The sequence below is a fragment of the Lygodium microphyllum genome, chromosome 29 (assembly GCF_053477565.2).
Source record: "Lygodium microphyllum isolate KBCC chromosome 29, Lygodium_microphyllum_v1.1.10, whole genome shotgun sequence".
In the NCBI taxonomy this organism is placed as follows: Eukaryota; Viridiplantae; Streptophyta; class Polypodiopsida; order Schizaeales; family Lygodiaceae; genus Lygodium; species Lygodium microphyllum.
Genome location: NC_141163.1, coordinates 84,638,475 through 84,666,365, shown reverse-complemented (window position 1 = coordinate 84,666,365; position 27,891 = coordinate 84,638,475). Strand labels below are relative to the sequence as shown.

At 44.6% G+C, this 27,891-nt stretch overlaps 1 protein-coding gene across 2 annotated transcripts; it reads right to left on the bottom strand.

The window, feature by feature from the left end:
- Window positions 1-186: 186 nt before the first annotated feature.
- LOC148010861 (membrane protein insertion efficiency factor) lies at window positions 187-27,883 on the bottom strand. Of its 2 annotated transcripts, none has more exons than XM_087671919.1 (6): window positions 27,561-27,883; window positions 27,392-27,453; window positions 27,177-27,276; window positions 27,013-27,093; window positions 692-818; window positions 187-528 (listed from the first exon to the last, which is right to left on the bottom strand). In XM_087671919.1, exons 1-6 carry the CDS (start codon window positions 27,655-27,657, stop codon window positions 513-515), a joined length of 483 nt encoding a protein of 160 aa, XP_087528045.1. In that variant the 5' UTR covers window positions 27,658-27,883; the 3' UTR covers window positions 187-512. The 2 variants fall into 2 exon arrangements, with proteins under 2 accessions (XP_087528045.1, XP_087528044.1); XM_087671918.1 differs by having other exon boundaries at window positions 678-818; window positions 27,561-27,878.
- Window positions 27,884-27,891: the final 8 nt, after the last annotated feature.

The following is a 27,891-nucleotide window of genomic DNA, read 5'->3' as shown; positions in this document are numbered from 1 at the left end:
TATTGCTCTTGAGGCTTCCTTGTTTGGACCTCCCACCATAGCTATACGTAGACGGTCAATTTTGAACTATTACTAATGGCCTCCTAAAATTTCTTGCTAGTTCAAAGATTAGAGCAGCAGATGCTATAGACTTACATAAGGTCTGAAGAGGCTCAAAGCATAGAGTTAGATACAGTTGGACCTTCATTGTGCAAAACTGATCATCAATTGAATTGTAGATGAAGCCATATGCTCCCTAAAGGTACGGTTGGGAGAATCAATTGACACAAAGGAGTAAAACTACAGTTATAATTGTGTTGAGCTTCTTTACAACAGAGATAGAAACAAATGATTATAAAGGTGTGCTTGCACTTGGACTGAAGACATGTGCACTGAGATAAGATACACTTGAGAGCTTTGTGAGCTTTTTTATATAAACAATGATCTAATATGTAGGTGGCTTTGTGAGCTTTTTTATATAAACAATGATCTAATATGTAGGTGGCCTGCACTCACCAAACCATCGTGGGGGATCAAATCCCGAGCCACCTGCACAAAAGGTGAAGGGCTTTAGTGTTATTCTTCCCCAAAAATGGTTTGCCCTCAAGTGCTTAGAGGTCTTATGCATGGAGTTTCTATAGTAACACAATATATCAGCAGTCGACCCTATTTTCAATAGAAAAGAGCTATTTGCATACCCAATGGATTGCACCTTGTCAGTCTCCAAGCAGTCAAGATCGTTCCCTTTATAACACCATATTTCTTGTAGGCTTGCATAGAGTACTCACTGCAAGTAGGTATATACCGGCAACTTCCAGGTAATAAAGGTGAGATTTCAGCTGTAGACACAAGAACAAGAGGGTGTTATGAAATGGAAGTTGTCTGTACTACAGGTAGAGCAAAATACCTAATAAAACAGAAACTTTAGGGGAAGTTGGTGTACACACACACACACACTGTGTGTGTGTGTGTGTGTGTGTGTAGGAAATGCTCAGATGGAGAGAACCTTTTCAGTAGTGTCGAAAGTCTAATCAAAGCAACTCCCTGGCTGTCTTCAAAGTTTTCCTCACCATGATACGGTTAGCAGAAGAGTACTTGAACAGGATCTAGAAAATGGTGCACAAGCTCAGGAGCTACCAAGGCTCCTCCAACTCTGTTTAAGCAGATTAGCAGGACAATCACCTTCAATGTTGGCAGCTATGACAAAAGCCTGAGGAGGAGGATAAGGTTCCAGGAAGAGCTGCCATAAGAAGAGTGATTTCCCTGCTCAAATGGGGTCCCTGATACAGTGATTTCCAGGCCCAAAGCCAGTGCGCAGGCACAGTTTGCCGGCCCAGAAAGATGCTTTGGGCAGGTGGCTACCAACTCAAGGTCGCTTATCAAAGATAGTTTACAGCCCAATCAGAGAGTCGGATGTTGCTCGCCATGTCCACGGCCACTAGCCAAAACTCACGTCCCCCTGCCAAGTTCACCCATTGGGCTTGCCTGAGCCCATTCAGCTGCCCTTGCAGATACAAACAGTCCTGAACACCTGTCCTAGCACTGCTCATGAGATGGGCACACAACCACCTTCGCCATCTGCATTATAATCACCCTTAACCTGGTCATAAACACCTTGGGTCAGATCAGCCAACTGATCCGAGCTGCCTTTGGGAAATAATCCAAGTACCCTATTTGAGACACCCAAACCTCAGCCATGGTGACATGATTGGATGGATGCCAAGGTCTTCAAGGTTTTTGAAGATCTGACACATAAGAGTCACAATTGCAATTACAGTGCAACATGGCTAGGCTAGAAGTTATCATGAGCCACACCGCGCTAGTTAATCTGTCCTTCTAAACCACCTAGACAACTTGGAATTAGACTTTATTACAGTTGAGCATGAACGCAGATCTAAAGCATTCTCAAGTTGTCAATATAAAACCTTACTCATTACAAAACTTAACTATTTGGTCATGGTGAGACAATGTGAATGCCAAACGCCATGGCCATGGTGGAGAATTACATCAATGGACATGCCAACTATGTCCTTATGGGTGCATGAGTGGAGCCAATAAGGTGCGTGCTCATTTCTTGGGGAAGACCAGGAAAGAGGTGTGCTTTTATAAACAATTGGCACTTGAGAAGGGACTACATGTCGAGGCGCCTGTTGTCGACCAAGACACATTGGCTTGAGCAAAGCAACAGCTGGACCACACATATTCTATTGTTAGAGATCAGATCAGCACAGGGCAGCAGGTGGCCTGGTGCAGTCGGACTGCCACGTGGCAGTCCGACCTGCAGCAGCCAGTCGGCTGCATTTAATGCAGCTGCCTGGCTATTTCTGGCGCCCTATTTCCCCCGTTTCTCGGCTATTTATACCCGACATTCTCAACAGTCTGACACACTTCTCTGCTCGCAGATTACAGACCGGTGACACGCACAGATTCCGTCTCTATTCGCAGATTTCAGACAGCAGACAGTGCAGATTGCAGCGGACTTCGAGCTGGACAGCAGGTTGCATCGTCGAGGTGGAGACACGCAGTCCAGCACACTGCGCCCGTGTATATATCTGCATATCTTTGTATTCAGCATTATTTATACAGCAGATCTTCATCGTCCACTCTCTTTCTCTCCCTTCTCTCTCTACGTTCTCTCTCTCTCAGTCCTACGCTTCCGCACCGCTGCACTCTGACATGGTATCAGAGCAGTGTTTGAGGGCTGACTGAGCGCAGAATCAACCTGAAGAGGAGTTTCCATCGTGACACAAATTTGCGTTTTTTGTGTTTAAGGGCAGACAGGAGGGCTGCGCCTTGGAACAAGGCTGAAACGAGTGTGGGCGCACAGGAAAGGAGTACAGGTGGTGGATTTGCTGCTGTTTACTGCTGTTTGACGCGGAGGAAGTTTGAGCTTTCAGCCTACAAGTGCAGGTTTTGCTTTTTCATCGCCTCCGACGGGTGAAGAAGCTTCAGGACGCGGAAGAGCCTTAGCAGGCTGAGTTTTCCCAGTCAGAGGGGGCTGCTTTTGCGTTTGTGAAGGCATTGCAAGTGAAGATGTCTACAGAGATGGACTTGGAGTTCCAGGCGATAATGGGCCGGAAGGTGCCTGTCTTACCGGCTCTTCCTACAGATCAGAACCTCGACGGCGGCGACAACTACCACATTTGGCGCGTCATGATGTTGGCCATCCTTGAGTCCTATGATTTGGCAGAGTTGGTACAGGAGGAGATTGACCGGCCCTCGGTAAGAGATGAGTCCAAACTCTCTTCCGATGCTCGTGCGGAGTTGGCCAAGGCCCAGTCTCATTGGGACAAACTGAATGCCAGGATTCGATCCTTTCTCTTTCTATCATGCACTACAGCTGTGATCGCTCACATCAAGCACTTGACGGTGGCTCGGGCGATATGGCTGGAGCTTGATCAGATGTACAATCGGATGACCCTAATGAAGAGGGTTTCTTTGGAGGTACAAATGCGGACCTTGTCCGTAAATAAGTCTTCTTCGCTACGGGAACACGTTAACAAGCTAAGGCAGCTTCAGATGCAGGTTCAGAATGCGGGGAAGCCGATTTCCTCCGAAGACATGGCGATCACACTATTGTCCCAGTTACCGCCACGATTCGGTACATTTTACTCTGCCCTTATTGCTTCGGGGCAAGAGTCTACTCTTCGGTGGGAAGAGTTGGTTCCTATGGTCTTGGACCAAGAGGAACAGTTAAAGGGACAAAATGCTTCCAAGTCGGAGGCGTTGACAGGTCAAGCCGTGATCGCTCACATCAAGCACTTGACGGTGGCTCGGGCGATATGGCTGGAGCTTGATCAGATGTACAATCGGATGACCCTAATGAAGAGGGTTTCTTTGGAGGTACAAATGCGGACCTTGTCCGTAAATAAGTCTTCTTCGCTACGGGAACACATTAACAAGCTAAGGCAGCTTCAGATGCAGGTTCAGAATGCGGGGAAGCCGATTTCCTCCGAAGACATGGCGATCACACTATTGTCCCAGTTACCGCCACGATTCGGTACATTTTACTCTGCCCTTATTGCTTCGGGGCAAGAGTCTACTCTTCGGTGGGAAGAGTTGGTTCCTATGGTCTTGGACCAAGAGGAACAGTTAAAGGGACAGAATGCTTCCAAGTCGGAGGCGTTGACAGGTCAAGCCTCTCAGAAGAAGGGGAAGGACCAAAAGAAGAAGAAGGGGGATAACAAGTCCAAGAAGGACAAGGACAAAGACTCCACATGCCATATTTGTGGAAAGACTGGCCATTGGAAGAAGGATTACCCTGACAAAGACACGAAGGACACCAAGAAGAAGGACACCAAGGATTCTGGAGCAGTAGCTGCACCCTCATCAACTGCATTTCTTCATCTAGCTGTCATTGAGGACGCTTCACCAAATGCTTCTGATGCTGCGATGACGGCTCCCCAGGCTCGAGAGTGGATTGTTGATAGTGGTGCCTCACGGCACATGACTCCTTCATCAGATGGTGTTGCCCAGCTGCGACCCTCGCGTGGGCAGATTCTCATTGGAGACAGCTCTTCAGTTTCTGTTGTAGGTCGGGGTAAGATGCACCTTATTCCGGATGGACGAGGTGGTACCCATACCTCAGAGGTTTTGCATGTACCAGGATTAGGGTACCATCTCCTTTCAGTTCATAAGATTTGCTCCCTTGGCCTTTTGGTGGAGTTTGACAGTACTACGGTGCGAGTCCTCGATCGTGGATCGAGGAAGGTTCTCTCATCCGGATATGAGGAGAACGGCATTTACAAACTGAAGTCTTCCACCGCCCTCTCTACTCTTCTTCTTACCTCACAGTCACGGTCAGAGTTATGGCATGCTCGGTTTGGTCACCTGAACTATGACTATCTTCGGAGGGCGTCACGTGGACAGCTTGTTCGAGGGTTGCCGAATATAGTGGTGAGCTAGCAGCCATGTGTCTCCTGCGTACGGGGGAAGCAGAATAGGGATGCCATTCCCCACACAGCTTCGCGGCGGTCTACTTCACCGATAGAGCTAGTATCTACGGATCTATGTGGCCCTATGAGGAATGAGTCCTTGCGTGGGAGCTCGTACTTCATGTTGATCGTGGATAACTATAGCAGGATGACATGGGCCTACTTTTTTGCACTAAAGTCAGAAGCTTTCTCGCACTTCAAGGATTGGCTTCTCTTTGAGGAGAACCGATCAGGCCGGAAGTTGAAGACCTTGCGATCCGACAAGGAAGGTGAATTTGTTTCTAATGAGTTTGCTCGGTTTTGTGCAGATAGAGGAATTCACCAGGAGTTTACCAATACCAACACTCAAGAAACTGGTATTCTTGAATGGAAAAACCGCAATGTGATCGAGATGGCGCGCACCATGATGGAGCACCGACAGACCCCTCAGGTTCTGTGGGCCGAGGCTGTGGCTACTGGAATCCACATCCTTAATCGATCCCCTACTTCGGCCGTGGAAGGGATGACCCCATTTGAGACTAATTTTGGGACGAAGCCAGCACTCAAGAAACTGGTATTCTTGAACGGAAAAACCGCAGTGTGATCGAGATGGCGCGCACCATGATGGAGCACCGACAGACCCCTCAGGTTCTGTGGGCCGCGGCTGTGGCTACTGCAGTCCACATCCTTAATCGATCCCCTACTTCGGCCGTGGAAGGGATGACCCCATTTGAGGCTTATTTTGGGACGAAGCCAGATATTTCTTACTTTCGAGTCTTTGGATGTGATGCCTATGTTCACATTCCCAAGGCTCACCGTGATAAATTTGAAGCGGCTTCCCGAAAACAGGTATTTGTTGGCTACAGCTCCCAATCCCAAGGCTACCGACTGTATGATCCCGTTAAGCGGGATGTGTACACTAGCCGTGATGTGCGGTTTGTGGAGGTTCCGGCTACTTCAACACGTGAGGAGCATCCCGTTCTTGGAGATCCAGGGGAGAGTTGGGCTCCTTCTACAGTTCCACTGGAGCCCGTGCCTTTTGATTATGATTTTGTTTCTGACACAGAGTCTACTGTTCCACCAGACACCTCTAAGGAGTTACCACCGGTGGATATTCCAGAGTCTTCTGCTGATGGAGAACGACGAGGGGAGGTTCGACTTCCTCCTCGTCGCTGGGCCTGTGACACACTCCGTGATTCAGGGATCGAGGGGGTTCCTGAGGAGTGGGGACCACAGGATGGTCCGCGGCGGTCACGGAGACACCAGGCACATTCTACGGAGCTTGTTTGCTCCAACTATTGTTTGATGACCCGTGTTATGCAGGATCGAGAGCCCACCTCCGTGAAGGAGGCTTTACAGTCCGCCCCATGGAAGAAAGCTATGGAAGCCGAGTTGGAGGCTATTGAGAGGAATGGCACTTGGTTACTCGTGCCCTGCCCCCCGAAGAAGAAGGTGATTGGAGTCAAGTGGGTCTTCAAGACCAAATACCTCAGCGATGGTACTTTGGATAAGCACAAGGCTCGCCTTGTTGCTAAAGGTTTTGCACAGCGCCCAGGTATTGACTGTCATGATACTTTTGCCCCCACAGCTCGTATGGCGACCATTAGAGCTGTTATTGCTTTGGCTGGCCATAAGAGATGGCCTGTTTATCAGTAGGATGTGAAGTCGGCCTTCCTCAATGGTGATTTGAAGGAGGAGATCTATGTTGAGCAGCCTCCTGGCTTTGGATCTTCAGATGGCCAAGTCTATAGGTTGAAGAAGGCCTTGTATGGCCTCAAGCAGGCCTCGCGTGCATGGAACGAGAAGATTGATTCGTTCCTCCAATCTCAGTTGGGATATCGGCCGATCCGCAGCTGTATGTTCACACTTCCGAGGATGGTTGTGTGCTGTTTGTATTATATGTTGATGATTTGATTGTCATAGGTGATGATGCACAGCAAGTCTAGGAGACGAAGTCAGCTTTACATCGGACGTTCGAGATGACGGATTTGGGTCTACTCCATTTCTTTTTGGGCCATGAGATTTATCAGTCTCAGAGGGGGATCTTTATCTCTCAACAGAGATATGTACAGGAGCTCTTGGTGTCTTTTGAGATGGAGGATAGTCGGGCCCTCTCTACTCCTATGGATCCGAACTGGAAGGCCACTTCCCATTCAGCTTCTCCTTTGGCGGATGCGTCCCGCTATCGACAGTTGATTGGGTCTTTGATTTGGCTTCTCAACACTAGGGTTGATCTATGTTTTGCTGTTGGGCTCTTGGCAGGGTTCATGAGTGAACCTAAGACGCGGTGCATTGGCCGGCTGCTCAGAGGATACTTCGGTATCTGAGGGGGACGTCTGATTTAGGGATTCATTACCCCGCAGGGACAGATGGGTCAGATCTTGTACTTGCAGGTTGGAGCGACTCGGATTCGGCCGGTGACGTGGACCACAGGCGGTCTACTACAAGTTATTGTTTTACTTTGGGTGCAGGTGTTATTTCATGGAGTAGCAAGAAGCAGCCCACGGTAGCCCTTCGTCTACTGAGGCGGAGTATCGGGCCGCGTCTTCCACCACATGCGAGGTTGTGTGGCTTCGGAGATTATTGGAGGAGCTTGGGTGCCCCCAGACTCGTCCTACATTGCTGCGATGTGACAATGAGAGTTGCATTGCCTTGGCAAGGAATCCTGTTTTTCATGCCCGGACGAAGCACATTGAGATCCAGTACCACTTCATCCGCGAAAAGCTTCTGGATGAGACTATCACTGTGGAGTATTGCAAGACGGAGGACAATCTTGCGGATTTGTTTACAAAGGCGCTTCCTCAGGCGCTACTTCGGCGACATTCCAGATCCCTTAGGCTTCTGCCCTGCCCAGGCTCTGAGAGGGGGTGTTAGAGATCAGATCAGCACAGGGCAGCAGGTGGCCTGGTGCAGTCGGACTGCACAGTCGCACTGCCACGTGGCAGTCCGACCTGCAGCAGCCAATCGGCTGCATTTAATGCAGATCGGCTGCATTTAATGCAGCCGCCTGGCTATTTCTAGCGCCCTATTTCCCCCGTTTCTCGGCTATTTATACCCGACATTCTCAGCAGTCTGACACACTTCTCTGCTCGCAGATTACAGACCGGTGACACGCGCAGATTCCGTCTCTATTCGCAGATTTCAGACAGCAGACAGTGCAGACCGCAGCGGACTTCGAGGTGAATAGCAGGTTGCATCGTCGAGGTGGAGACACGCAGTCCAGCGCACTGCGCCCGTGTATATATCTGCATATCTTTGTATTCAGCATTATTTATACAGCAGATCTTCATCGTCCACTCTCTTTCTCTCCCTTCTCTCTCTGCGTTCTCTCTCTCTCAGTCCTACGCTTCCGCACCGCTTCACTCTGACATCTATGACCACCACCAAATGCATCCACATTACCATCGGCCATGACTACACCCTCATCTCCCATGCCCAAAGCACATTTGAGACATTGTCAAGATGGGCGCCCAACTATTGCACCTCACATGTGATGACAAGGTATCACGGGTTTCACACAAAGAGATCGATGCAGCAATTGCTCACTTCTTCTACCATAGTAACATTGCCTTTTATGCTGAGGTAAATTTTAAAAATAATAAATGTTCATCTATTAATGAGTCAAATTTCAATGATAATTTGATCTTCTTGCAAAATATTTACATGTTAAATTTTAACTGTTATTCTATGCATGTGTATCGATGTGTTTGATTAGGTTTGAGTATTTCGAAGCAATGGTAAAGAAGATTCAGGAATATGGCCCCACATAAATACCACCATCATCAGAGACTTTCATACTCCTCCACTGGAGGAGATATAAGGCTAAACAAGCTGCAAAGATAACAAAGAGGCTATGAGCATATGCATTGTAGTGACCTTAATTGCAAATGGATGGAGTGGCAATCATAGGAGATCCATACATGGCTTATACTCTCATGGTGAGATGTATTTTGTTTCATCACATGATGCTTCAGGCACAAGCAAGAGTGCTGATGTACTTGCCCATGAGTGGATAAATGCAAGCAGTGAGCCAACAAATAAGAGTTGTTGATACAATAGTTGAGGGGTATTATGACCACATTATAATTTATTTTGGTATGGCTCACTCCTTGAATAAATCTTCTAAATGATATCAACAAGCCTTCATCAGAATAGCCAATTATTACTAGAGTCAATGAGATGGTGAACTTATTGCCATGAGTTCTCCAAGAAGTCCAGAAAGTTGTGAGAGTGCGCAATGGTCCACAAAAAAGAGACCCGAAGATGGAGAGAAAAGGGAAAAGAGAGACTCAAATGAACGAGAGAAAAGAAGAAATAGATTGCACTAATTCGAAAATGAAAGATCAATATTGGTGTAAAGAAATGCTTTAGGGTTAGGGTAACATAGAGACAATGAACGCAATGAATAATAAAGAATGAATATTGAATAGAATACAATGCTCAATGCAACAAACACACTATGCAATGAAGAATACTAACCCTCAAGCTCTTGTGTCTCAAGAACCGAGGCAGAGCGTATGAGCTGGAGAGTGTGTCATACTCTGATGGATCCCAAAATATAGCAAGGTAGTCTCCATGAGTGTTTGGCAATAGTAAACACAGCAATGGATGCTTGATCAGTGGACAGACGAGCAAAAGATAGAATAGAATCAGCACACATAGATGAAGATGATGACATGGTGGCTATACAGATGGCTGAACAGTAAAAACACAACACACAAGTGTGAATCAACCTAGAAAACACCAAATGATGTGATGTTGTGCAAGGCCGGGTGACACAAGGCTGGTTAGAACGCAACCTGTTTGGTAGATGCTAGCACCTTCTCGGCTGGTTGGATACAGGAGATAGCGAGAAAAGAGTGGACAGAAACAACATTTGTGAAGATATGTTAGGGTTTGCACTAAGGAAACATAGAAAGTACGACCACAACTGAAACACAAAGACTCAAACAGTGACATGCAAAACTCAATCCCTAAACACAAAAACGCAAAAATCAAAACTCAAAATGCAAAAACACAAACACACACAAAAAGATTTGTACTCTGAAGTGAATGAATCAATACAATAAATGAATGTAAGAGTGTACAAAATACTCAAGGGCAAAGCAATGAGTGTTGGAGTGTTACGTCCATTGGAAATGGATCCCAAGTGCTAAAAACCACCAGTTGAAGATGTCAGAGTGCTAAAAAGTGATGAACACTAGTCACTAGAGGATATAAACAGCCAGACGACAACAAAGGAGGTGGAGGATGATGCAGACCACCTCTTGGACAGCAAAATGCAAGGCTACAACAATCGCCGGAAGGGGCAGCAACCTAGTGCCTAGCTCCACGAGCTGAAAATGCAAGGCAAGCAACTAGGACAATGGCGTGAACTACTAGTAGCTACAAGTAGATAGCAAATGCAATAGGCTGAAGGCTCCAAGCAGCAAGGCGGCAGCTATAGACAGCTCACCATGTGCTGGAGGAGATAGAGATGCAATGGGCAAGGGCAAGACAACTAGTAGATGACAGCTAATAGCTGGAATCTACACGTAGATGCGAGAAATTTGCACACAAGCATGGGGCTGAATGGTGGGCAGCCTATATGTTTATAGACATGAAAGGATCCTCCCAAATTAGGGTTTTGCATATGGGATACAAACAAGGTGGTTTCATACGTTCAGTACACAAATATGTACCGTATGGAACGTACACAAAAATTTTAAGAATAAAATATATTGTTTCATACATTCATTTAAAAAGTACATATAAATTTATATATATAATCAACCTACACATATAAAATGTGAAACTTAAAGATGGATCATGAAGAGGCCTAGGCATTGTGGAGAAGCATGAGGAGAAAGGAGGAGAGGAGAGGATGAGGGATTTGGGAAAAGGAGAGGGTGTAATATGTATGAATGAAACTTGAAAGTGAGAAACACCGAGAGGGATGGAGAGGGAGAGGGAGAGGGAGAGGGAGAGGAAGGAAGAGGGACAGGGACAGGGATAGAAGGAAGAGAAGGCAAGGGAAAGGGAGAGGGGGAGAGAGAGTAGAGTGATTGAAGAAGACAAGTGGCTTACAAGTTGAGCTCAAGAGAGGGAGATTTATGAAGATGAAGGCTAATTTGTGTGGTGGGATGGGGGGAGGGGGCTGCCCTTTTATAAGGGCTGAGGTGAGGGAGAAGACAAGAGGAAGGAGTATGAAGAGAGAGGAGTGTGAAAGAGGAGAAGTTTGAATGTGTAAGTTATAACACGCCAAAAAAAAGGGCAAAAGTTCAAAAAAAATGCACCAATGGACATAATAAGTGGTCCTTTTTTTTTATATAGTTTGAACGCATGCGAACCGAACGGTACAGTATGAAACGAACGCACAATATGATACCATACGAAACATACCATATGCATATAGAATGCAACCTTAGATACAAAAACTCTCTAGAACTACTCCTTATTTAATGAAACTTTTGGTAATTTATTGTTGTGGTTTTATCCCAAGGCATCCCACCCCAAAGTAGCCATGGCATCGGACAAAGTTTGCACATTGGCTGTCCAATGGCCTACCAAGACTACAAAGGCAATGGTTATCTTACCAAGAAAGTCCAAGTATTCACCCCAAAGAGGACAGGGCATCGAACAAAGGATGCTCGTTGGCTACCTAATGGCCTACCAAGTCCTGTAAAGGCAAATGGAACAACATCGAATCTTTTTTTTTTAAGAAAAAAAAGGTTTACAACCTTTTAAGTAATTGTGCCCCATAGAGAGAATGAAAAGGAATGGGTAGATCCAACACATCACAAAACAAACTAACTAACCCAACCACTCGAAGGTCTCGATGACAAGGGAAAGTTCAAAGGGTGATGAAGGATGGTGAGGTAGTGAAGAACCGTCAGTGAAGACAGCTTAGCATCTGTCCACTTGTACTCTACACAATGAGATGCATAGTAGTATGCTACATGATAAAAATGTGCATGCAACACATACCACTTAGATAGTGTCCCTTATTGGAAAATTATTGACTTGCCCAATCGCTCTGTACAAAGATGATGAAATCATGCAATGCAAAGGAGAAGGTACAACAAGGATAGAAAGGCTGATGTCAAAGACAAGAACCGAAACCTATAGGATACCATGAAAGGGTAGAACCCCCTCTAAACCTTGGATGTCAATACCAAAGGAGGAAAAGGAGTCTCATGTTGGGCTTTTTGAGGTCCCAAGAACCGTGAAGACGAGGATGAAGAACCCCGACTAGAAGAGCAAGGTAGAAGTCACCGCCATGATAGCATCAAGAGAGATGCTACATGATCCACCTCAAGAGGGGAAGCCTCCATGCTAGTAGAATAGCAAATCTCCTAGGAAGATGAAACCATGAAAGCAACGGTGCACATCCCACGTCTCCAACCTAGGAAGGATATAACTCATCTATAACTCACATAAAGCGGTAGTTCCTTCAATTAACACTTGGTCTTTTCACACACACACACACACACAAACAGAGACCTCACTCCCTCGCTCAACACCAAATTGGCCCCGAAGACCGGTGCCCCTCTCGGTATTTCTTTATCAATTAAAAGATAAAAAAGTTACAAAAATGAAATGTTCCAAAATACATAACCTGTGAACAGTTGGTTTTCATCTTTTCTGAGTAAATCCCAGCTGCATAAGGACAGTACAGCATGACCAGAACAACATTCCTTTTAGGAAAGCATTTTCTGTAATCATAACTCAATGATTCATGTGCAAATTTGCAATCTACAGAACTCTGTATTTATGATTTTTACTGTCCAGCATATCCAAAACAACATCCCTTTTAAGCAAGCATTTGCTGTGACTATAACTCAATAATTCATGTGCAGAATTGCAATCTGCAAAACTCTAAATTCACTGTTTTTACTGTCCGGCATATCTAGAACAACATCCCTTTTAGGAAAGCTTTTTCTGTAGTACCATTCCAGCAGTAAACAGTCCCACAAATAGCACTAAATCAAAGCTGAAAAATCATGTTCCTGTGTGGCATGGTCATCACTTTCTTTAGTTCCTGCATTGGAGAAGCCAACAGCTGCTCCGGAACCTGAACAGTGAGGCTCTTGCCTCAGCAAAAGTGCAAAGAAAACACAGAACTGTACCTTCAATGGAATCAGCCCATCATGCAAAGCATTTCCTCTGAGAAAAGAGAGAGAGTTGACCAGAGGGAGCAAGCTCTACCTCCCTACATGAGTCAAAGACGAAGAAGTACTCTCCATAGCTGATGTACTTGCAGCAATCTGCCCTCAGCTCCTCGAAACTTCACTCTCAGATCTGCCCCTCATGCCTAATACATTTTTTCTTTTTAATGCTCTCTCTCTCTCTTTTGGAAATTTGTGCCACATAGCATACATGTAACAATCTCCCCGTTTAAACCTTCCGGTCTAAAATTCTCCATGATCAATGCAAATTTTGACCTCGGCACAGACCAGAGAATTAATCCTCGTGCAAAAACGAAGATAATGACGCGAATTGATTCTGGGGTTCAAAAATAGTAACTCCCTAAATTTTAGAGATGGTGACCCTTGCATTCCTCAAGTTGTTCTGAGAAACTTTTATCATTGCAACCACATCAAAAAGTGTAATATGGCTCAATTATAGTGACTTTTATTCCGTGAGCATTCTCACATGTGCATCTTCTGTCTTGGCCAGGCTCATTGTCCTACACCATCTCCAGTGGCTAAGCACACAATCCTAAATCACTGGCATTGTATTCTTCAATGCCCATTCAATATGGAACTGGTCCTAAGGACCAGACAAACCATTAGTCCAATTTGTCCCAATGGCTGCCTCTTCTGGTCGAGTAAAGATCCCAACTTAATCTAAGAGAACTCTGGGTTGTTCCCAACACTGTCTCTTTTTCTCTCTCTCTTCTCTCTGTGTTCACTCTCTCTCAATCTATGTCCTACGCTTCCGCATCACTGCACTCTGACATGGTATCAAAGTGGTGAAGATGGACTGACTGAGGGCTGAACCCATCTGAAGAGGAGATTTCAGCAAGACACAAGGCTGAGTTTCCAGGATTTGATGGCGAGTAGGAGGGCTGCGTCGGATCAAGGCTGAAGCGAGCGTGGGCGTGCGAGAAAGGAGTCTAATCGGTGAAGTTGCTGCTATTGCTGTTCGAAGGGGAGGAAGGCTATGTTTGAGACCTCCCATTGCAGATTAACTTTTTTTCCGCCTCCGGCGGGTAAAGAAGGTTTGGGCAGCGGAGACCAGTCCTAGAAGGCTGCGTTTACACAATGAGAGGGGGCTGATTTTGTGTTTGTGCAGCTATTGCAGGTTAACATGTCTACAGAGAGTGATTTGGAGTTCCAGGCGATCATGGACAGGAAGGTGCCTGTCCTACCAACTCTTCCATCGGATCAAAAGCTTGATGGTGACAATTACCGCATTTGGCAAGTGATGATGTTGACCATTTTGGAGTCTTATGATTTGGAGGAACTGGTGATGGAAAAGATTAACAAGCCCTCAGTGAGGAATGAGTCCAAACTCTCTTCCAATGCTCGTGCGGAGTTGACCAAGGCCCAATCTCATTGGGACAAAATGAATGCCAAGATTTGATCTTTTCTATTTCTATCTTGCACTATAGCCGTAATAGCTCACATCGAGCACTTGGCGGTGGCTCGAGAGATATGGTTGGAGCTCAACCAGATGTATAACCAAATGACCCTGATGAAGAGGGTTTCTTTGGAGGTGCAGATGCGGACCTTGTCCGTGAATAAGTCTTCTTCGCTTCGGGAACACATCAACAAGCTTTGACAGCTTCAGATGCAGGTTCAAAATGCGGGGAAGCCTGTTTCCTCCGAAGACATGGCAATCACTTTACTGTCCCAGTTGCCGCCACAATTCGGTACCTTTTATTCCGCTCTTATTGCTTCAGGGCAAGAATCAACTCTTTGGTGGGAAGAGTTGGTTCTTATGGTCTTGGACCAAGAGAAACAATTGAAGGGACGGAATGCTTCCAAATCGGAGGCATTGGTTGGTCAAGCCTCTCAGAAGAAGGGAAAGGACCAAAAGAACAAGAAGGAGGACAACAAATCCAAGAAGGACAAGGAGAAGGAATCGACTTGCCACATTTGTGGTAAGACCGGTCATTGAAAGAAGAATTGCCCCGACAAAGACAAGGACACCAAGAAGGACACAAAGGATTCTCGAGCGGTGGCTACACCCTCCTTCCCCAACTCTTACCTCTCTTCTTCTTACTTCTCAGATATAGTTCGAGCTATGGCATGCTCGGTTTGGCTACTTGAACTACGAGTACCTTCGGAAGGCGTCGCAAGGGTCGTTTTTGTCCGAGGATTGTCGGACATAGTGGTGAGCCATTAGCCATGTGTCTCCTGCATTCGTGGGAAACTGCATCGGGATGCCATTCCCAACAAAGCTTCTAGGCAGTCTACTTCACCCATGGAGCTTGTATCTACGGATCTCTATGGCCCGATGAGGACCGAGTCCTTGAAGGGGAGCTTGTACTTCATGTTGATCGTAGATGACTACAGTAGGATGACTTAGGCCTATTTCTTGACTTAAAAGTCGAAGACTTTCTCTCACTTCAAGGATTGGCTTCTCTTTGAGGAGAACCGTTTTGGCTGGCGACTGAAGACCTTGCGTTCAGACAAGAGAGGTGAATTTATGTCTAATGAGTTTGCTCGTTTTTGTGCAGATAGGGGCATTCCCCAAGAGTTTGCTAACACCAATACTCCCCAAGAGAATGGCATTTTGGAGCGGAAAAACCGAAGTGTGATCGAGATGGCACGCACCATGATGGAGCACCGCCAGACACCTCAATTTCTGTGGGCCAAGGCATTGGCTACCGCAGTTCGCATCCTCAATCGATCTCCCACTTCGGCCGTTGACAGGATGATACCTTTTGAGGCTTACTTCGGGACTAAGCTTGATGTCTCTTATTTCAAGATCTTTGGGTGTGACACTTATGTACAGATTCCAAAGACGCAGTATGATAAGTTCGAGACGGCTTCCCGACGTCAGGTTTTTGTTGGCTACAGCTCCCAGTCCCAAGGTTATAGTTTGTTTGATCCCGTCGAGCGGAATGTCTACACGAGCTGTGATGTGCGGTTCGTGGAAGTTCTCTCATCACATAGGGGGGTGAGGAGCACCCCATTCTTGGAGATCCAGGGGAGAGTTGGGCTCCCAAGACAGTTCCTTTGAAGCCAAAGTCTTTTGATGAAGATTCTTCTTCTGATTCTGAGTCTTCACTTATACTGGCCACCCTCCAGGAGATTCCGCCGGTGGATGTTCCTAAGTCTTTCGCAGATGGAGAGCGACGGGGAGAGGTTCGTCCTCCTCCTCGTTGGGCTCGTGACACACTCCGAGATTCAGGGATTGAGGGGGTCCCTGAGGAGTGGAAACCGTAGAATGGACCGTGAAGGTCATAGAGGAATGGCACTTGGTCTCTTGTGCCTCGTCCCTCTCACAAGAAGGTGATTGGTATTAAGTGGGTCTTCAAGACCAAGTACCTTAACGATGGTTCTTTAGGCAAGCACAAGGCTCGCCTTGTTGCTAAAGGTTTTGCTCAACGCCCAGGCATTGATTTCCATGATACTTTTTCCCCCACTGCTCGTATGGCGACTATTCGAGCTGTTCTTGCCTTGGCTGGCCATAGGAGATGGCCTGTCTATCAGTTGGATGTGAAGTCGGCCTTTCTGAATGGTGACTTGCAAGAGGAGCTCTGTGTTAAGCAACCTCCTCGCTTTGGATCCTCGGATGGCAAAGTCTGCAGGTTGAAGAAAGTCTTGTAAAGCAAGCTCCGCGTGCATGGAACGAGAAGATTGACTCGTTTCTTCAATCGAAGTTGGGATATCTGCGCTCCAAGGCTGATCCGCAGCTTTATGTGCACACTTTCGAGGTTGGTCATGTGTTGTTTGTGTTATATGTTGATGATTTGATTCTGACAAGGGATCATGCAAAGAAGGTCCAAGAGACCAAGATAGCTTTATATCATGCATTTGAGATGACGGATTTGGGGCTTCTTTGTTTCTTCTTGGATCACGAGATTTATCAACCTCAGACGGGATTTTCATCTCTCAGCAGAGGTACATTCAAAAGCTCTTGGTGACTTTTGAGATGGAGACTTGTCAGCCCATTACTACTCCTATGGATCCGAATTGGAAAGCCACTTCACACTCAGATTCTCCCGTGATAGATGCTTCACGCTACCGTCAGTTGATTGGATACTTGATTTGGCTTCTCAACACTCGTGTTGATCTTTGTTTTGCTATGGGTCTTTTGGCAGGGTTCATGAGTGAACCCAAACAGGTGCATTGGCAAGCAGCCCTGAGGATTCTTCGGTATTTGAGGGGGACTTCTGACTTAGGGATTTCTTATCCCGTAGATACAGATGCTTCCAATCTGGTTCTTGCAAGTTGGAGTGACTCAAATTGGGCTGGCGATGTGGACCACCGACGGTCTACTACAGGCTATTGTTTTACCTTGGGTACAGGTGTTATCTCTTGGAGTAGCAATAAGCAACCCATGGTAGCCCTTTCTTCTACTAACGCGGAGTATTGGGTTGTGTCTTCCACCACATGTGAGGTTGTGTGGCTTCGGAGATTGTTGAAGGAGCTTGGCTGCCCCCAGACTCCTACTATTCTGCAGTGCGACAATGAGAGTTGAATTGCCTTGGTACGGAATCCTATCTTCCATGGCCGGACGAAGCACATTGAGATCCAATATCACTTCATTCGGGAGAAGCTTTTGGATGGAACCATTGATGTGGAGTATTGCAAGATGGAGGATAATCTTGCAGATTTGTTTACGAAGGCGCTTCCCCAGGCTCTACTTCGGCAGCATTCCAGATCCCTCGGTCTTTTGACCCGTTCGGGATCTGAGAGGGGGTGTTAGACAATCATTTCCTGGACAGCCGACGGACAACAGATCAGCACAAAGGCCACATCAGCAGGGTGCCACATCAGCACCTGCAGTCGGACAGTTTACTGCAGTCAGCTGCATTTAATGCAGCCGACCTGGTGCAGTTATTTCCTATTTTTTGGCTATTTATAGCTGGTTTGTGGCACACTCCAACATTCATTCATTTTCAAATTCTGATCTTGAGATCTGTTGGCTGAGACAGACTGTGCTCGGGTTGACGGAGATCGAGGTCATCAAGTCAGAGACCTACGCAGATATTTCCTATGTCCCCGTGTATATTTCTGCACTCTTATACAGCATACTACACTGCAGATTTTCTGCATTTACATTGTCCCTTTTCTCTCTCTGTCTTCTCTCTATGTTCACTCTCTCTCAGTCTATGTCCTACGCTTCCGCATCGCTGCACTCTAACAAAATCTTCTTATAACTCTACCTTTCACTTTCCTATCCTTATGTGCCAAGATCTGCTCAGGAACTAGAACCTCATCGAATTCCTCTACTTCAGGCTGTTCCTCTTGAACCATATCTTCTAGCACTTCACCAATAAAAGGCCTCAATAGGCTCACATGAAATGCATTATGAATTTTCCAATTCTCTAGCAATTTTAGCCTATATGCCACGTCATTCATCTTCTTTGAGACCTGAAAAGGGCCATAGTAACACATACTCAGCCTTGGAAACAAACGTTCCTTGCCCTTCTGTTTTCTCAAACATGCATTTTCAAAACGCAATAAGACCTTGTCATCCTTTTTGAACAAGAGTTCCTGATGATGACTATCAACAGCTCTTTTCTGTTTAGCTTGTGACTTTTCTAAGGCATACTTCACCTTTTTATATGCTTCTTCCCAATCTTTTACATAACGATCTACTTCAAAAATGTTATCTTTTGCATGCAAAATGGGAGACAATTTCTTTCCATCTTCCACAATCTCAAAAGGTGCTTTGCCAGTAGATGAGTGCATTGTATTATTGTATGCATACTCAACCAATGGCAAGTAGTGTTCCCAAGAAGTATTATGATCTAAAACATAACACTTCAGTAGATCTAAAACAGTCGAATTTGCTTCTTGAGACTGTCCATTAGTTTGTGGATGGAAAGAAGATGAAAATTTCAGCGTAGTGCCCATGTTTTCAAACAATGCTTTCCAAAACAAGCTAGTCATTCTTGGGTCTGTATCACTCACAATTGACCATGGCATTCCATGGTATTTGAAGATATTATGCATAAATATCTTTACCATGTAATCTGACTTAACCTCTTTCCTTACAGGAATGAAATGTGCATGTTTGTTGAATTTGCAAATGATAGTCCAAATTCCATCATTCCTTGAAGAAGTTATTGGAAGATCAAAAATGAAATCCATGGCAATACTTTTCCATGGCCTTTCTGGAATAGACAGTGGTTGCAATAACCCTAGTGCCTTATGTCTATTAAATTTGACCTTTTGGCATAGAAGGCAAGATCTAACATATGCATCAACATTAGATCTCAAGCCTGGCCAATAGAAGAAAGCCTCTACCACTTTGACTATAGCATCAATACCACGATGTCTTGCATATGGTGGAGCATGACTTTCTAATAAAACTTTTGGCCTTAGCTGTTTTGTAACGCATAGTCTTCCATGCATCATGATAAAGCCTTCTTTGAACACATAATGATCATGATGTTGGCCATTGATCCACTGTTCATAGATTTCAGAGAAATCTTCATCATCAACATACTGCTCTTTTATATCATCCAATTCATGGTGATAAGAAATTGAAACAGCTGACACTTGTGGTTTGCGAGATAAAGCATCTGCAACTACATTCTTCTTGCCTTCCACATGCACTATCTGAAAATGAAACATAGATAGGAAATTTGCCCAAGACATGTGTTTCTTTAACAATTTAGTCTGTGTGAGAAAGTATCTCAGTGTTTGATGATCCGTTTGCACTACAAAATCAGCACCAAGCAAATAGTGCTTCCAACTAGAAAGTGCATGGATCACAACCAATAACTCTCTCATAAATTTAGTAAGTCCTTTCAATGACAGAAAGTACTCTACTCTCATATGCCACAACTCGGCCATTCTGCATTATTACAACACCAATTCTGTTTCCACATGCATCACACTGTACTACGAATGGCTTAGACAAATCTGGCAAAATAAGTATTGGATCTGTAGTCATTTCCCCTTCAAACATCTAAATGTTGATTTCTCTTCGTCAGTCCACTACTATTTGACATCCTTCTTTTTAAGCGCATGTAAAGGAGAAGCAATCTTTGCAAAGTGTCTTACAAATCTTCTATAGTAAGAGCATAGGCCAAGGAAACTGCAAACATCATGAACGGTTTTCAAGTCAGGCCAAGAGACAATTGCTTCTATCTTTGCAGGATCCATCTTCACACCATCTTTAGAAACTGTGTGTCCAAGGAAGTGAATCTCTTCCAAAAAGAATTCACTCTTCTTGCCATTAATGAGCAATCTATTATGCTTAAGCTCATTAAAGACTGTATATAAGTGTTTTCTATGCTCCTCTTCATTCTTTGAAAAGATAATCATATCATCAAAGAATGTGCCAACGAAACTTCAATAAGGGTGGAAAATTCTATTCACCATCCTGTTAAATGTAGCAGGAGCATTGGTCAATCCAAACAGCATGACTAAAAATTCATAGAGACCAAATGTCGTTCTAAAAGTAATCTTATGGATATCCTCTAGACTGATTCTGATCTGATGGTACCCACTTTTGAAATCTATCTTGCTAAACATTCATGCTCCTTGTAATCGATCAAGAATGTCATCTATCCTCGGAATCGGAAACCTATTCTTGTTCATGTTCTTATTCAAGGCTCTATAGTCAATATACATTCGCCAAGAGTCGTTCTTTTTTTTAACTAGCTGTTGAGCTAAAATATGCATTACTTGCTGATTAGCCTCTTAAACAGCCCCAAAACACACTAAAAATGCTCTTTTAGAGTAAAACCCTAAAACGGGAAGCAGTTCGAGAGAGTTCAGTGGAAACCCTAAAACGGGGAGCGGTACGAGAAAGTTTAGTGGAAACCCTAATATTTGGGGCGCCCTTCCACATCTGAAAATAGACAGACTGCCCCCATTCAACCAATTATCCTTGTTTGCAGGTTACACCAGCCCACACACCCTCTGTTGCTGTTGGCGCCCAGTTTCTAGCCTGCAGCCCGCCTCCATCTGCTGTCCAGCCATCATCGACTGCAGCCACATCATCTTCAGCCTGTCCATTGCTGTAGGCGACAGCTCTCAGCTGCTGCTGGCGACTGCTCCAAACTGTCCCAGACTGCTGTTCAGCCTGCTGTCCATCATCTCCAGGGTCAGCCAGCCTGCATTTTCAGCATTGCAGGCCCTAATACTCTCAGACACTGTTTCAGTCTGCTGTTTACAGCAAACTATGCACAGTTTCCAGCCCCCAAATCGATGGTACACTGCTGCGTTTACAGTTTCCAGCCTCCAGACTGCTGCATTTTGGTGACCAGCCTGCTGCCATTCACTATTCAGCACTCCTACACTCTGACTAGTGGTCACAGACTTGGGATCCGTCTTCGGTGGACGTCACACTCCGACATTGCTCTGCCCTTGAGCACACTGTACACTCTTACATTCATTTACAGCATTCATTCACTTCAAAGTTGTGCTCTCTCTCTCCCTTCTTCTGTTTGTGTTTGAGTTTTGAGTTTTGAGTTTTGAGTTTTGCGTTTAGGGTTTGAGTTTTGAGTTTTGCGTTTAGGGTTTGAGTTTTGCCCTCTGTGTCTGTGTCTGTGTCTTTGTGTTTCTGTCGAGGTCGTACACTCTGTGTGTCCTCAATGCAAACCCTAGCAGTCTTCTTAACACTAGCAACACAGGTAAACAAAATGGAGAACTACTGGACTGAATTAGTCCCTTCTCTAAAAGCTTATTAACCTGTGTCATAATCTCTTTCTGTTGCGCTGCACTAACCCTATACGGTGGCCTATTGGGCGGACTAGTCCCTAGAATAAGATCTATGGTATGATCTTCAAGCCTCTTAGGGGGTAACTCTCTTGGTAACGAAGCTGAGAAACAGTCACTGAATTTATCCAAGAAAGCCCTTCTACTTTCATCTAGTACAGACACATTACTATCAACTTCATTAACTTGCTTTGCCAAAACCAAGTACGCAAAAATATGATTTTTCATTACAGAAGTAATTGCAGAAGCAAAAACAACTAGGGCAGACTCTCCTTTAAGCTTTACATCTAACACATGAGTCTTGCCCCTATGTACAAAAGTAACCGTTCTATTGTAAGTATCCAAGATAGAATGCTTCCTGTGGCACCATGGAATACCCAACGGAACATCACAACCCTCTAAAGGCATAATATGGAACTCATATGTGTCCACATAGCTCTGGATGTGCATATGAAGTTTGCCAAGAATGGGGGTGATAGGTTGAATATGTCTTGGGCATGCCAAATTAGCCTGTCCAACTGGTTCCATTTTCTTGGGACGTATACCCAGCTTAGCTACCAATGCCAGTGAGATAAAGTTTGCACGAGCTCCAAGATCAAAGAAAACAAGCACTGTGTAATCTCTCATCTTTTTCCAAGCTCTGCACAATTCTATAGTATCATCAGCTAATTGATCTCCCACCATATCAGGCACTAAGCCAATGTTGGGCTTCTTTTAACTTGGTGCATCTTTATTGTCCACATCTTTAGAAGATTGTTGTGGGCACTTAGAAGCAATATGGCCTTTTTGTTCGCATATAAAGCATTTCCCAGTCATCGTTAAAGCCTTTCTTTCTTCAAATGATTTGCCAAAAAGTGGCCTCTTCTATCCTTTGCCCTATTTAAAAGAAGTATGAGGTTGCTGCTGAAATCTTTTCTTTCAAAAAGACTTCTTTGTAAAGCTGGTCTTTTCTAGAAATTGCTTCTTCTTCTTCTTGCCAGGATCTTGCTTAAACTTGGAATCCTTCTCTTTTCAGTGCCTTTAAAGCTGACAGCTTTTCCTTTGAACAACACATTTGCCACACTAGCATTTTCAATTAATTGTACCATATTTGTAACCCTAGTCTTGGTACAATAATCCCTGATGGCTTCGGGCAAACCACAACAATACTTTTCAATTTGTTCTGAGAAGGGCACTGTCCTGTAAGAACTCACGGGCAAAAGTGCTCCCCAAAATTTCTTATTGTACTCTTCTAAATCCACACAATTTGCCGCGTCCAATTTATGCCATACAGTCATGACATCTACTTCACGCGTATTAGTTAACCATGAGGCTGCAAACAATTGTTTAAAATGAACCCAAGTGGCAGGTGCATATCCTTGCATCAATAATATGTTCCACCACTGCAAAGCATTACCTTTCGAAAAAGTTGTAGCCTTCTGCACCTTAGAAGTCTTAGTAAAATTCACTCCTGTGTAAGCTGCATCAAACTGTTGTATAAATGTCAAAGCTTTCAGCTTATCTTGCATACCACTAAAGGTTTCAAACTTTAATGCCTGACCACCCTCTTTATAGTCTTTAGGCTTTGCACTTTTTCGTGTCAAGTTGTCATAGACAGGTGGTTGTAAAAAGAGAAGTCCCTTAGGCACATTATAAGCATCCATTTCACCTGTCTTAGCTGCCATATGCCCACTAGGCTGAAAAAAACCAGCCACTGCATTTTGTGTTCCAAGCATCAAATAAGGACTCTATAAAGTCTAATAACCGGGCTGTAGACCAATATTAGCATAAAGTGGGTTCACTGCCTCAATAGGCATCATTCATGGTGGCCCTCTAGGCAAGTATCCTTGATAACCCGTAGATGATCCAGCCATTGCTTGAAAAACTGACCCACCAAAAAATAACCAGGATAAGTAGCAAACTGAGGAATAGTCTGCTGTGCCACTTGTACATAACTGCCTTGACCATTCACTCCCTGATCCTATGCTTGTGCTTCTTGTAGCATTGGACCTATCTCCATGTTTCGTGTCATTTCCACATGCTCACACACTTTAGAAGTTTGCCTTTTCTAGCGCTCCATGGTATGGTGTGATGACTCAGCCTGAGAACCCTCATTATGTGGCTTCAAAAATTTTTGCATACGAGGATTCTTTACAAGCTATTGGAAAGAGCCAACCATACTAAGGAGTTGTGCCATAAACAAGTCCTCCTATTCTTTCTCCTCATCCTCTGGTTCAACGTCGACTCTAGAAGGTATTCACACCTATGCACCAATACTCTCTCTTCGGTGTCTATGAGCAAAAGAAGAACTCTCTTCTTCATGAGAGAGTTTTCCTTTGCCTTTATCCATGTCTACCATCTCTCTAGTCCTGTAATCTCTACAAAACATGCGTGTATGGCCTTTTCACCCAAAACTATCCGAGCTTAAATTCTTACAGAAAAGAATTCAAATCCCTGGAATGGAACCACGCAACCGATCTATGACTCACATAAAACGGTAGTTCCTTCAATTAACACGCGGTCTTTTCACACACACACACAAACACAAACACAGACCTCACTCCCTCGCTCAACACCAAATTGGCTATTCTTCAATGCCCATTCAATATGGAACCGGTCCTAAGGCTCAGACAAACCATTAGTCCAATTTGTCCCAATGGCTACCTCTTCTAATCGTGCAAAGATCCCAACTTAATCCAAGAGAGCTTTGGGGATAAAAAGCAACAATAACGAAAGAAATGAAAAATAAAATATTTATATAAGTAAATTAAAAAAGCAGCTACAAAAAGTATCACCACCTGGTAACAAAGGACCCGTGCAAACCTGCATGTTAGCCCTACACATAAATACAAAACCCTACAAAAGATATCCGAATCTACAAAACATAGATCAGTAGTGAGATGCTTCAAAGCAAAACAAAACAGAAAAGTAAATCTAAATAAATAATCTGCAATGAGGGTGTGGGTATGAGTGAATACAGTGGAAGTCGAAAGAAGAAAAAACTCAAGATGTGGCCAATGAAACACCTGACAAGGTGGAAAAGTGGTTCTAGATGAAAGTGCAAAGAATGACCTAAGAATGGATGCAAAGGAGTACAATGAGTAAGGAGCTAGCAAACCAATCAACTAATCCTTCAGGAGTTCTAAAAGATATAGGCAACTTGGACCATCCGCACACCACATCCAACGGCCATTGGGACAAAAGGAGCAAATGGGGCAACGATGGGAGGCATAGTCCCATTGGACTACCCAACAAGAATGGAGGTAGTCGTAGCGGTCTGCCAACATTTCTTAGGAAAAAGACCTTAGGCCTTGGTATGACACTCCTCATGCACAGCTCGATCTTTGGCAATGTACACAAAACCCATTTTTCTTAGGGAGTTGTTGCCAAATTGGGTTTTGGTTCTTTGTTTCCGTTAGAGAAAGAGATGTCACCCTTGTTTTGTCTTGCCTTCGCATCTAGTAAATTCTTGCAATTGTTGGTTTTCCCTTGCAAAGAAGAGACAGCCAAACCTCTCTCTAAATAAGAGTATGTGGAAAACTTCTTGTGGGCTTGATCATGCAAACTCACATAACGCAATAACTGACACCAAACTAATACATCAAGCAACGAGATAATGTGCTGAATGAAATGAATTTTCACACAGCTTATTTAAAAAGAACATAGCCTAATTGTTGTTTGATTTCGATGAGCTAGTAGTGGCAAACTCAACAAGTAATTGCCAATATTCAACCAACTTGACTTCCATATCATCCGCTTTCTTAATGAAAGCTCCTGAAGCTCAAAGTCAACATTGATGCGTTGAGTGCGACCTCTCACCACACAACGACGGTCAATGAGATGACTCCAATGCTGAGATACAAGAGGGAAATGCTATAACTAAGAGTGAAACTCAGGAAGCAACCCCTACACTAAGTCAACATTGGCTATAGCATTGCGAGCTTTCCATTGATGGATGTGATCAAAGTGAGCTACTTAAGGGTTCGGCATAGACTCTAGGCCAACGATGAGGTCCCAAAGTCCCTAAGATTCAAGCACTTCTACGTGGGAGTGACTCATGATATCCCCTATAAATAGGCCATGTACTAACATTCATTCTCTCTCCCAGTCATTCATTATCAAAGTAACCCCTCGACTTGCTGCTACAACCTTGCACTCTTCATCCTCAAAGTATGACAACTACCTTCCACAGCCTACTGACGTCTTTCTCCACCTGGCAACCTAATTCTGCTGACGGTGACCTATCTTTCAAACTCTAACAACTGTGTTTACAAATCAGAGTAGCCACCCTGATGCCATTGATGTCTGCCACAGCTCTCCAAGCTGTGTTTTTCTGTCCTTGATGCTTCCAGCCTGCACACATCAGCTCCAAGAACTGCCACATCTACGTTTACTGCTATGGTCTAGGACAGCCATCCAGCTCATCATCCTCTTCTATAGCAGTTTTCTTCCATTCGTCAGCCTGTGTTTCACTGTTTGGAGAGTCAAGCCTTTGATCTGCTACCACTTCTATGTTTTCTTTTCTGGTTGGCTACCTAGCAATCACCTTGATAGCAGCCATCATTACAAAGAGATCTCAGCATGTCCTTTGTCACCAGTAGCTCCTGAGAACTGTGTTCCACTCCCTCTACTGCTGTGCTTCACCACCTGGTATTTTTTTCAACATCCCTCTGCCCGGAGGACTACGTTTTAATCCCTCCATAAAGCATCCTCTTCCATGGGTGCTATCACCTGATCAGCAAGGACAGTGCAGCCATCTCCAAGCTCTAGTCAACGTCATCCCCAAGCTGTAATCAGCCAAGACAGTGCAATCACCTCCAAGCTCTGATCAGCGCCATCCACTCAACTTTGCTCACCTTAGTACCAGTCCTACAGACTCACAACCCTAAGACTCTCACTCCCTTGTATCAATACTTAGCATGATTCATTTCTTCACTCTTCTTCTATGGGAAAGATTCATTAGGCAATAATAGAAAGACATGGCCTGGTGCCACATGTCCATATGTGTATAAAAACAACTTTACAAATGCAATATACAAATTCCTGTGGATACATATTTTGTCCAAGAAATAAAACATACTGCATGGCAAGTTGATACGTGTACACATCTTGTCTCTAAATGTAACTTTCTATGTGAGCGATCTGATTTGTTTAAGACACCTCAAGAGTCACCAACTTGTCACTTATCAGAAAAATTGTTCACAAAACTTGGCACAACACGCCTCAGACAAAGGATATGTGTACTTTGTGTAAACCATGCACAATATTTTGAAGTTTAGTGTTGTCTGACAAAGAAATAAACTCACTTCTGTAAAACTGTAGAAGGGTAAGGGCAATCGTGACACCCAAGCTTTGTTGAATATCTTCAAACTCTTCATCCTTTGTCTCTGCATTGCCAAACAATTAGAGATGATTGTACTGCAATTACTATTAATAACATTTCCAAACTGAACTATTGTTTTCTACGTGCCTTCACTTTGGAGCTCAGATTTTCTTGAACAAGAGCATTTATGCTCATTCTGACACCTCCTCTTCAAGACGCGCTCTCGACTAACATGTACAGACAGCAACTGCCAAACTCAAACTGATAATTAATCGAAACCAATAAAATAGAACAGAGTCCTTCGAGTGTGGATGATGCTCAAGCAAACTTATACAATGCGATGCAATGCAAAATGTGCTTACTCTCTTTCTTTCTCCAAGTCTACCTGTGGCGTTTCTCTGTCTGGAACCGACATTACAAGCAGCTGCAAGAAGAACGGTCCTAAAGGTTGCAATTGAGAGGTCCAGATGTTTTATGTGAACACGGCAAAGCAGCAGACGTTCAGATTAGAGATGAAACAGCAAGACGCACCTGCAGCAGGTCCACAGATCTGTGCCAACCACGGTCTATAGTCACAACTGGGGGAATGCAACGCACTCGCCACAAGCGACGAACTCACGGTAGTCATTGCTCAGGCTGGATTGGCTCTCGAGGGTCACAATTTACTGTTCATTGAGAAAGGCTTCCCCTGAGGATTTTAGAAGAATTGCCATCGTCCTTATTGTGCTAGAAGCCCGAAGGCTATCATGATCTATTGTTAGGATTCGACGTACATCCACCCGTCCTAGGATCTCCAACCCATCCTACGAATGGCAAAACTTCCGACCTAGCTCAATTGCCAATGTTCACACGAGTGTAAACG